Below are 12,189 nucleotides of genomic sequence, written 5' to 3' on the forward strand. Positions count from 1 at the left end.
ATGGATTAACAACAATTAGCAATTTCAAGTTTTTTCACACCGAGACCAATCCAAATAATGAAAAATAAAAATTAGGCCACTGTTGAATAAAATGTTCCACACAGACTTGACATAAGTACATTTGATATTTTTCTTTATTTTTTTTTAAATAAAGCAAATAGTCAAATTATTAAACTCCTGTAAAATATTTCTTTCTAATGGCAAGATCCAACAAGTTATCACAAAACTGCAACGTTTGATTAGGAAAACACAGACAGTGGGGGGTGGGATCGGGATTAGGTCAAAACCAATCGCGCCAAAAATTGATAAAATCAGGTCACACAAAGAAGAAAATGTACAGTACACCCCCCATCTTAAAAGCATGAAAACAAACCAAGCTTTTGATTTCCATAAGCTTAATTATATTAACTAGTTAGCTATTTTTTGGAACAATAAGAATGTAATTAGTCCTCTCACAGACAAGAGATATGATAATCTGTCATAAATCCTATAATCTCCTGTGTTGTGCAGTTTGGTTTTACAGCCGTGCCTTGCAAAATAAGGATCATTACTTTTTTGCTTTTCATAAATAATGAAATAAAATGAAAAAAAAAATAAAGATTTTACCGTAAGCAGCCAAAGGGCTTCTCATTTATAGTATAATTCCAAGTTTTGATTCTCTGGATAAATACAAAACACAGAATTGCATATTTTGTCTTTTAAAATGACCTAATTGAACGCTGCACTTTTGGTTGTCTTAAGAATGACCGTAAATTATACAACTTTAAACTGATTTTAAAACAGTAAAGACATTCTGGTTTATTATCTATTATGGGGGAGAGCTTGGGCCTTTCCACTCTTAAGGTAATTTGTGATAAACTTGATCACTGAGCAAATATCTTTTCACTCGGCACCACTGTATTGGGCGAGATAGTTGCCCACCTCTTGTTACAAGCACTGATGAACACATTTTCAGACTGATTTTTTTTTTTGTTCTAAACCATTTTTAATGTATGAATGTGTTTTTTGTGTGTTCCATGATAAAAAAAGTGCTGTCAAAGTTAAAGCTATTAAGCTTTAATGAAAACAGCTAAAGCTTGAAAACTCCATTTAGTCCTGATTTAAAGAAGCTTTAAAACTTTTGACAGAAGCTACTAATACAAACACTCACATTACATCATGCAGACCATGTACAACAAGGGATAATGGAATATGGCACACATCATTTAACTTGAACCTTTCAAAGAATTGGAACAATCCATCCATTATCTGCACCGCTTATCCTCAGTAGGGTTGCGGGGGTGCTGGAGCCCATCCCAGCTATTCTTCGGGTAGTGGGCAGGGGACACCCTGAACCGGTTGCCAGCCAGTCGCAGGGACAGACAATTCGCTCAGTCTTTCACACCTAGGGACAATTTGGACTGGCCAATTAACCTGACATGCATGTTTTTGGAATGTGGGGGGAAACCGGAGTGCCTGGAGGAAACCCACATAAGCACGGGGAGACCATCAAACTCCACACAGGAGGTTCGATCTCATGACCTCAGAATGATCCCGCTCATGCGCTGACCACTGCGGCGCCGTGCTGCCCCATTGGAACCATCACTGATATAATATGCTATTGTAGTGCAGTGGTTACTACATTCGCCTAACACACGAAATATCTCCGTTTCACGGCTGAGTCGGAACATTTGTCAGCCTGGAGAGGGATGGGTGCCACCAGGGTGTGCTTGCCTAAGACACACCATAAGAAATGGTGCCCCTACCACCCTAGTGGTTAAGTAATCTAAACATCTGATATAATGTCAGTTTGGCTCGGTTTTGTAGTAACCTACAGTGACAAAAAGGATGGTGCATCAATCGTTGACTCGTTTGTACAGTTTTGCTTTTGGTCGAGCATGAAATATAGATTGATCTGGAGGCAAAGGTGTCTTCCCTGCTCAAAGCAATGCAAATTATATGATTCAGTGTCAATTCCACCCAAACATCCATCCATCCTTTATCTGTAGTGCTTATTCTCACTAGGGTCACCAGCCCACTAGCTCAGTGGGCACCCTGAACCGGTTGCCAGCCAGTCGCAGGGCACATAAAGACAGACAACTCACTCGCTCATTGACACCTAGGGACATTTGGACCGGCCAATTCACCTGAAATGCGTGTTTTGGGGATTGCGGGAGGAAACGAGTGCCCGGAGGAAACCCATGCAAGCACAGGGATAACATACAAACTCCACACAGGAAGGTTTGATCCCATGACCTCAGAACTGTCGCACACACACTAACTACTGCTCTGCCGTGCTGCCCTCCATCCAAACATATTTTCATACAGCCATGGGCCACCTACAAGGTTCCACAGCTCATTTGCATGATTTTTCATCTGTGGTGTGTTGTATTATTCAAAACCAGTTGAGTTATCTGGCATTATACAACTTTTGCAATGTAATAAATCAATTTCTCTTTAAAAGGCTCTACAGGGAGTAAATCAAAAGAATGAACTCCCCGGAGATGACAGACAGATGTTCTTTTGTCATGTTTGCCATTTTCTTTCAAACTCCTAAAACTGATATTCTGTTTTTAATGCATGTATTGCCAAGTCTAGCTATTAGACTGTCGTCGGGACACAGTTGCCATTAGCTGTAATGGACTGCACAGCTCGTATCGCTTTTCAGTTAACGCAACCGATTTCAGAATATTTTTTCTGCAAAGCACCCAAGTTTGACGAATTTTGTTAAACGTTGTTTTGCACTTTAGTATTTCATTGAGAAGCATCCCGATACAGATGGAATATGCCTTTGGATCATTGGCCATTAGTTTGGCTGATTTCATCTATACTCTTCCGGCTGTTGTTGCTGAAAAAGTCATTAATCTTGGTGGCAAGCAGGAAGGTTAGAGGTGGTGTTTAGCATCACAATGGCATTCCAATAAGATTCCTCACATAGCTCAAAGCATAGACATATATTTTTGGTTTATTAAAACCTAACAATTTTGTCATTTAAGAATTGGGGGGAATCAAAAATAGAAGGAATGCTTTCAAAGAAGAGAGCGATTAGAAATGTGTTTTTCAAGGGGAACAAAAAGGAAGGCACTCAAGTATATAATTGTAATCCATATTGGGAGGGTTCAATTTGGAAAGTAAATATACTAGGGAGAAACAGGTTTGGGAGAAGGAGGGACAAAAAACTCAGAAAATATAGGAGTCAATGAATGAATGAACTAAATAAAGGAAATAAGTTTCAAACAAATATGACATTTTTAGGGAAGGAACGGTTTTAGGATGAAAGAATAAAAAACAGGTATGATGGAAGGAAGGATAGAGGACAGGAAATAGCTTTAAGTGAAATAAGTTCACAAAAGAACAACATTTTGCACGAAGTTAGATTAAAGGTATGGTATGTATTATTTAGCGCCTTCTAGCGGTCAAGAAAAACTCAATTCACTGTAAAAAAAAACTTGTTTTAAATAATGAAAAACACGTGAGTTATCATGTAAGTGGGCATTCTTTAAATGCCTGTAATGCAAAAAAGTTTTATTTATTTTACACCACATTATCGTCACCTAGAGGTAGCTTACATAATTATCCGCAATCTTGCTGCTAAACCCGAAAAACCAAAAACCTTGCGCAAGGCTTGGCAAAATAAAAACGCTCCGTGGTTTGTATCCTTCTTTGTGGTTTTTAGCACTTATTTTTGTTCGCACAAGACTACAGCAACAAATCAATTGGTCAAATAAAACAAACTGTCCCTTTAATTGTAGAACATGTTGACAGCGACATAAGTCTAATCACTGGAAAAACAATAGTGTCACGGTTGCGCATGGCGCCCAATTGGCCCTGCCCAGTTGGCGCTAGCTGCGGCTACCCTCCTATTCAAGCTCAGTTATCTCACTCACTCTTTGTCAGTCCGTCAACAAACCTCTGCACCCACAAGACGTGTGTTTTGACTATGTCCGGTTTCCTGCTTGTGTTTCCTGTCCGGTATTGTTCCCGTCTATTTCATCCTGTTTAATATCGTTCTCCAGTATCATTCCCGTCTTGGTTGTCCTGTTTAATTTCAATCTCCAGCATCTGGTATCGTTTCCGTCTATCTCGTCCTGCTTGTTATCGGACTCCAGTCTCCAGTGCCTGATATTGATCCTGTCTGTTCCGTTCGTCCGATATCTGCTCATGCAATTGGTATCGATTTCGTCCTCTGGCTTCCCGTCGTTCCACGCCAGACTACTGCCTTACGTTTTCCGCCCAACGATTGCTGAATCACCGGCGTTTGGGTTAACGTGCATGATTTCCCCACTTCCTGTAAAATAAAGCTTGTGTGAGAAACGTCACGCATCTGGGTCCTCCTCCTGCTCCGGTGTGCAAAGGATGGAATGAAGAAAGAGTGTATTTGACCAAAGCAAGGCATTTAGGAAAATATTTCAGGGGGGAGTAAGAGGAGGAAAGCATAACACATTAATTGCCCCCTATGTTCCTGCTCGGAGGCTTTGCTCGGAAAATGCTGGCTGACAAGTGATTCCGAGAGCCAAGAAGAGATCTTCAAGTTTGAGTCCTTTTCTCAGAGATCCGATTGCAACATCAGTGGAAGTGGTTAAATTATTATTAGTAGTACGGTCTTAAATCTAGGCTTAAGACACACTATATAATGTATTTTATGAGTGATTTTGACTTCATACTCTTGTCCTTGAGGCAGAAGGATTGGCCTGGATGTTGCATTCCGAGCCATTGCACCACCACTTGGACCTGATGTCCACCATCGTTCTAGAAACTCCTGAGTCGGTCAATATAATGTACAATATACAGGAAGCTGTCAACTGGACATTGTTTTGTCCTAATGTTAATGTTAATGGTCTGTGTACCCCGGTGGATGAGTGGTTAGCGAGTATGTGGCACCGTTCTGAGGTCATGGTTTCAAATCCATCTACCAGACTTCCTTTGTGGAGTTTGCATGTTCCTCCCCGTGTTTGCGTGGGTTTCCTCTGAGCACTCCAGTTTCCTCCCACATTCCAAAAACATGCATGTCAGGTTAATTGGCCAGTCCAAATTGTACGTAGGTGTTAATGAGTGAATTGTCTGTCTCTGTTCCCTGCAACTGTCTGGCAACCAGTTTAGGGTGTCCCCTACCCACTGCCCGAAGATGGCTGGGATGGTCTCCAGCACCCTCGCGCCCCTACTGACGATACGTGGTCCAGATAATTGATGGATGGTGCGTATATGTAAATTCAAATTTATTGGGATGGGCTCCAGCGCAGTGCGCCACGGCGGGGCAGTGGTTAGCGCGTACGTGGCACAGTTCTGTGCTCATGGGTTCAAATCCAGCTACCAGCCTTCCTGTGAGGAGTTTGCAAGTACTCCCCGTGCTTGTGTGGGTTTCTCCGGGCACTCCGGTTTCCTCCCACATTCCAAAAACATGCACGTCAGGTTAATTGGCCAGTCCAAATTGTCCCTAGGTGTGAATGAGTGAGTTGTTTGTCTCTGTGTGCCCTGCGACTGGCTGGCAACCGGTTCAGGGTGTCCCCTGCCCACTGCCTTGAGATAGCTGGGATGGGCTCCAGCTCCCCCGCGACCCTACTGAGGATAAGCGGTGCAGATAATGAATTGATGGATGTGCTCCAGCGCCCCCTGTCATCCTCGTGAGGATAAGTGGTGCAGATAATCGATGGATTAATAGATCTTCTGTGCACCCTTTGACACTTTTTGTAAGTAAGTGAAATAAATATAAATTGACAACAACAACAAAAGTAGGAATAAGATAAAAGGGTATTGGCAGGTGCAAGAATACACCTAACAAATTAGATGAATCAGGGAGTTTAAATCGGGTATTTTGGGGTTATGAGGCAAAATGTTTCAAAAGGTTAACATGGATCAAGTTGAATAACCCTGCAACAACCTACTCGAAAAACAATGGAGAGCAAAGTTCACTGGTGTAGGAGACTGTGTTTCCGGTTGGGACTTTCACAATAATTCATAGAGCTGCTTCGTCAACAAATCGAGATTATTGACATTAACAATGTACAGTGCTTCATCTAATCCCATATTCTTTAGAGACAGTACATTTAAATTATGCACTTTAAATTTGTCCAAGAATCGTATTTTTAAATAAACAAATAATTTGTTTACTACATTTTTCTGATCACTATTATCCACGGAAGCTTGATAGCGCCATGTTCCTGAGAAGGCAGAGAGGGAGTTGAGGGAAAAGACGGAGCCACCCTGTCAATCACAATTAAGGAACTGATCCAAACGTTAACTGGTAGGGAAACAAAGCTCGCCCCGCGGAGGCACTCCATTTGGGGATTGTTTTTGTACCTTGCAGTTGCAGAGACCCCCCAACACCCCCCTTGAAAACTATGACCCGGCGCCGCGCGGTTGGGACCTTCGCCTCGCGTCCCGCCAACCGGGAATTGCTGCACTTTTTCGAGTTAAAACTTAGCAGAACTTAGTGGGGGGGTTCTTTATTTTTTGATCGTTTGTTTGTGTCTGGAGAAATAAACGTCACCCTTGTTGCAAGTTCAACGTTTCTTCGTCATTTCGACTCCCAAGAGACGACTTTCGAAGGATTGACTGGTATGCCCCGTTTCGAGGACACACGACAACAATAATGGAATAATGCGTTTCACTTGGGGTTATCCCAAAACGAGTGACTTTTTACTAAAATGTGGCGTGTGGTTGAGTATTCGTTTGGTTGTTGTTTTTTTGTTTCCAGGCTCAAGAGGACACTCCCAAAGGGCTCCGGCGAGATCTATTCTCTTGCCGAACTCCCAGACGGGGAGAAAGCCAACGAGCAGCAACCATGAGCGGGGGAGACGTGGTGTGTTCAGGGTGGCTGCGAAAGTCTCCACCGGAGAAAAAGTTGCGACGTTTCGTAAGTGCATTTTAATTAATCAATCTCGTCATTTACCTTATACTTCGTGACACAGCCTTCACCGCAAAGCGTGTGAAACAGTCAGCAGAAATTACAGTTCGTGTGTTTGTGTTTGAACGACGTTTCACGGCGTTGATTTTCTCGTGTTTGATTAGTCCCGAGTTTCGTTTACATTGCAAATGTCTCACAAGTGTTGGCACTTGAAAGGGAGCACGATGTTGTTTACCTGCTGTTGTTTACTTTGGTCATCGTGGATCAGTTGTTTACGTGGACAAATCAACGGATTTGATTAAGTCAATTGAAAATAAAAACCCCAGTAGGTCTTGGCAGCCATGCAAGATAAAAAAAAACAGTCCTGAAAAGCAGTGATTGTTGCATGTTCTCACGAGTCCCCTCTCTCTACTAAATCCAAAACACGCTTCTACTATATTCTATAGCATATGAATAACCTATACTATATGTTGACAATATCTGTGTATTATTTGGTATTGTAACATCCATTGCAGCCTGGTCATCCTGGAAGGGGGATTACCTCATGTGCAATATCTTCTCAAGGTTTATTCATTTTCCTCATGTTGAGGTTTTTTAGTTTTTCATTGCACTCATATAGGTTTTAGATCAGGGGATGGTGTAATAATTGTCTGTGGTTTGCAATTATCTGTGGTCTGTGCAGCTATTTTAGACTGTTTGTGATTAAGGGCTATGCAAATAAACATGACTTGACTTCTACTGTCAACTGCCAAGGTTAAATATTGCTGTTATGCTTAATTGCTTTTGAATCACCAAAACCAAGGCACCTTTCTTTTGTTGCCATGTCAGGGCTAGGTTGCAGGTACTGGTAGTCAATATGTCCCTTATATGTTACTTTAGCTCTACTCTCATTTGTAGTCACGGCAGACCCATACATTTATACTTAACAGCTATTGTTGCAGAAATAGTTGAAAAAAACAAGTTGTTTCTGGCTCATCTTGGTGTTTGAGTCTTCAACAATGGGTTGTCTTTGGAGTTGGTTAGTTCGCTGGTTGGATGTGGTTAAGGGAACCTCTATGGTCGTAGGGGCACCATTTCCTGTGGCGTGTCTTGGGCAAGTACAACGTGGTGGTGCCCATCCCTCTTCAAGCCAGTCTTTGGAATACAGTAGTTTATTATGATTCGATGAAAGTCCAACCAAAATATATTTAACTGTTACATGCTGGAAATAATTGTACGTGCTATAGTGAATTGTAACCTGCAGATATATTGACTATAAATGGTCGTTTCTTTTGCTGCCATTAGGAGATGTGTTGCCTGATGAGGGCAGGGGTGTTTGATTAAAAATGAAACACTATTTTCCCCAAGATGAGATGAGAATTGTAAATACATTGAAGATTTTCAAGTAAAAAAATTGTAAATACAACAAATTGTAATTAGTTGACTTATTGGGAATGACAAACGTCCAATATTTAATTCGACTCATTTATTTATAAATACATTGATTTAAAGACAGTGTTACAAGGTCACATTTATCACACTTTATCCATATTGTGAAAAGCGGACAGATACACTTAAACCACCTTTTAGTGTTTTTTTTTTACCGATTAGTTCCTTTAGCACCATTGTGCTTAGAAAGCAATGTACTGTTATCACTAGCTATTCTTAAAAATTTGCATAACACTTTTCTGTACGTATGCTGGGTGGAGCTCTCTCACTGATAGAAGTATTCACCCATAATTAAAATAAGTGAAATGCTTCAACTAAATTTCAAAAAAGTAAACATAAGTGTGGCTATTCCGCTACAATTTTTTGCCCTTGCCTTATTTTCCTTTACATGTTTCTACTGAAGCACACTTCCTAAAAAAACAATCTAATGTTTTGTTGAATAATCTCACCAGAGTCTACTCATTTGTGGAATGCACATGTAATCAATAAGTATACCATAATCATTTTGTTAAATGTGCTTTCCAAGAATAACTGCTTGAGGATGTGATACTTCGCATTACTCATTTGTACCACTGTCTTGTTCACATGCTGAGATGACTATAAAAATGCCCTGGATTCTTAAAATACACTCACCTTTAAGCTTTAATGATCAGTGAGCAAAGTCAAAGTGTGTCTGATAATAGCTACTATCTGCATACTGCATTTAAGTGTTTCGAAAAGAAAACGTTTGGAAATTAAAATTGCCTTGAATAGCAGTCACATTTTAGAAAAGTCACTTCTTTTGATCACCTACTTCTTTGGGAGAGCCATGTATTCACCCTAAACAGTATTGTTGAATTGGTTTACTATGTATCTAATGATTACTGGAATATTATTTGTGTTTTTCTCCTTAAAATTATGAAATTAAATCAACTATATTTTGGCAATTATTATATGAAAGCAAGAGCCAAGACACTAGTACTGTTCTGTATGAATCAAATGACTAACCATACATAAGTTTTGCTTTATCTTGGGTACTTATGAGATAACTCCTCTCTTTAGAACTCATAAAAACATCAATAATACAAGTTTTTTTTAACAATATTCCAAAAAGATTGCCGTTTTAGACAGGACCACACACCAAGGCAAGCCACAGCGCAGTCAGTGTGTGATGTTGCAGGCCAAAAACATGGGCAGGCGATAAATCGTGGCACTACAGTTATGCATCTGATGTCCCAATTCCTTTGGAGTGCATGTAACTGAAAAATGCTTCTGCCAGGCATATTACCTCTGTAAGCGGAAAATCGGTGCCTTAAATTTGTCCTGACATCCGCTCCTTTTGATTTTGGTGACATTTTTACAGATTAGTGGAATGAAAAAAAGGCAGAGTTGCTTGTATTTGACGCGTTTGAGGTTTTTTAATAGGATTACATGGTTGTACCGGATTTTCTTCCATATTAATGCAATTATTTAGGATAACTTATGAAATGCAATTGCTTCTTTTTAATCAATACATAGAGAGTTAATGAGTTCAATCCAGTGACAATAACGTGCCTTGTCTGCAAACCAGAATTGCTGTTATCAGACCCATTGTATCAATCACATTCAGCACAGAATTCCATTATTTCACAATGTTAGGGAATTTCCCGACCCGACAACCTGCCATAAATTTCTGAGTACAGACGCAGCCTGACTTACGAACGATTTAGGTTCCGGACGATCGTTCGTAAGTTGTATTTGTTCATAAGTTACTTCAGTGATATATTTTGTATGTTTGTGGTTTATATAAGCATGTTTAAGGTTTGTATAAGTAACCAGTATTGTTTTTTTACTCCCCAAAAACATTTAAGAAGATAATATGCTCTGTAAAGATAATTAAGTGAGGTTTTACTTACTTTTGGGACTTGCGCTTCAAGAGGTCCTCCTCTGACCTCTTGATGCGCAAGTGGTGGTAAAAAGCGTTCGACCATTTTCTCAAATGCATCAAGCTTTCTTATTCCACTTTCGTTTCAAAAGAATCAGCTCGCCTCTTTCTCACACTTTAGACCAACCATATTGAATTGATACACTAGATATTAACCCAAAAAAACGTCTAAGTTCTTAGCGCGCTAGAGATACAGTACACTTTGTTATGATTACACACGAACCAGGAAGTAGAAGCCGGATTTTTTCTTCCGTGTGGATGCTGGGTGACCTCTCACAGCGCCATACGGCGGAAAGAAGCACTACAGTACCGTTCTCCACTCGGAAAAAGGTGCACGCAATAAAAAATCTAAATTACAGCAATGTTCGAAAAGTTTTCCACATTGCGAAAAAAATATTCGTATCTACCGTTTTGCATAAGTCGAATGTTCTTATGTAGGGCAGTGTCTGTATGTCAAAAAAGAAGCAAGTCTGTAGGTTATTTCTATCAATGTTATGATTTTAAAAATGAAAGCAGATCACAATCTCCCTTCAGCCACTAGAGGGCGTAAAAGTGTAAAAAAGCTAAAACCTTTATTTTGTATTTCTTTATTTATTTAAAACCAGTACAACTATTAATAGAAAAATGACAAACTTGAGGTTGTTTAGCTTGGTGAATTGGTTCAGGTGTAAAACTGCATTCACTCAACTGTTAAAATAAACCAGTTAACACATTCAATGGCAAACCTGAACATGTTTTTTACATTTCTTTGTGAATAAACGTGTTCTGCTTAGAAACGATCACTTGTCATTCTTGATTATAATTTGTAGGGTAGGCTACTAATGGAGTCTAAAAATGATGCTGAATATTTGGACATTATTTTACTGATCCTGCCTGGCTGAGAATAGAAAGTCTGGATCCGCACTCAGAGCCAAACATCCCTGGTATAAATTCAATTGAGTATTGTCACATGGACAATATTAGAAAGTAATGTGAGGGATTCATTTATTTCTTTTCTTAACAATTTTACCAGTTTTTCCTTTGTTGGTCTACATAATTTTTGGCGTATGCTGGCATGTTTCCACTTTAGAGTTCACGGTTTGGCCAGGTGGCCTTTTCTTATGCTGTGGGATATGGTTACAAGGAGGGAACTATAAGAACCGTCTCTTCACTAGGACTTATGCCTAACATATGTTACAGTTTGTCGCGTAACAGTTGTCCACCACAAAATAGCGCATAGCAAGTGTGGGGCAAAGAAAACAAATGGCTCTAGATTAAGCAGCGGATTCATTAAATCTGCTTAGCAAGTGGAGCACAAAACAAACGAGCACTTTTTGTGGTACACCCTCCTCTCCTCAGATCACCCTCTCCAAATGTTCCCTGAGACAAACAAGCTGGCCAAACAGGATGCGGCTACACGCCGTTAGCCTCTCTCCTAGCTTAGCAAGGACAAGGAGATGGCGGACAGGCCGCGTCGCCACCACAATGCCTCCTGTTTGACGTCTTTGAAAAGGATTGTGTCGTCCATTAATAATTGAATGTCCATTACAAACAAATCAACATAAAATATTCATAGTGCTGCTGTAATTGTTATCCTTAGCCACCCACTTTTGGGAGTAGTGCATGCGGTGATGTACACTAGTGTATCAGTTACATGTTTTTAACAATATGACAAATCGAATTTATGTGCTTTAGCTCCACACAGAACACATTGAAGGTCAGAAAACGCCGTAAGACATTCAAACATGACCTGACGTTTGCCTTTGCACAATGGATGAACCACCAGTCTATTTTTAATAAATGTGTTACACCACCGCCATGCTCCATGACACAACAAAATAAAGCTAGATTCTTTGGTAACATTGGTGCCAGTGTCTGGTTCGATGTATTACATAATGAGATGGTGACAATGGCAGTAAGAACAATTGCAGCTTGATGTCATTGCTAGCAAACTGCGTTGGAGAAAGGACATTTGGATGCTAACATCACATAATTACATCCTACCCCGCGTATCCATAAGTCGGCGTGTGTGTGACTTGTTTGCTGTGTCATTGCT

At 40.2% G+C, this 12,189-nt stretch overlaps 1 protein-coding gene and 1 long non-coding RNA gene across 6 annotated transcripts in view; one reads left to right on the forward strand and one right to left on the reverse strand.

The window, feature by feature from the left end:
- Positions 1-3,695: 3,695 nt before the first annotated feature.
- LOC148360945 (uncharacterized) lies at positions 3,696-6,562 on the reverse strand. Its single transcript, XR_015851105.1, has 2 exons — positions 6,277-6,562; positions 3,696-4,267 (listed from the first exon to the last, which is right to left on the reverse strand). It is a non-coding gene; the product is annotated as an uncharacterized LOC148360945 (long non-coding RNA).
- The window catches only part of gab1 (GRB2-associated binding protein 1), a 75,968-nt gene continuing 69,903 nt past the window's right edge, over positions 6,125-12,189 (forward strand). For 2 of the 5 annotated variants that reach the window (XM_088341780.1, XM_088341784.1), the window contains exons 1-2: positions 6,126-6,534; positions 6,674-6,832. In XM_088341780.1, coding sequence (XP_088197906.1) covers positions 6,761-6,832 — 72 coding nt within the window. In that variant the 5' untranslated portion in view covers positions 6,126-6,534; positions 6,674-6,760. Of the gene's footprint in view, positions 6,535-6,673; positions 6,833-12,189 lie in introns of all 5 variants that reach the window. The other 3 variants (XM_088341779.1, XM_088341781.1, XR_015851104.1) reach the window with 2 other exon arrangements.

Source organism: Urocampus carinirostris, chromosome 8 (genome assembly GCF_059441175.1).
Source record: "Urocampus carinirostris isolate Australia breed hairy pipefish chromosome 8, RoL_Ucar_1.0, whole genome shotgun sequence".
NCBI lineage: Eukaryota > Metazoa > Chordata > Actinopteri > Syngnathiformes > Syngnathidae > Urocampus > Urocampus carinirostris.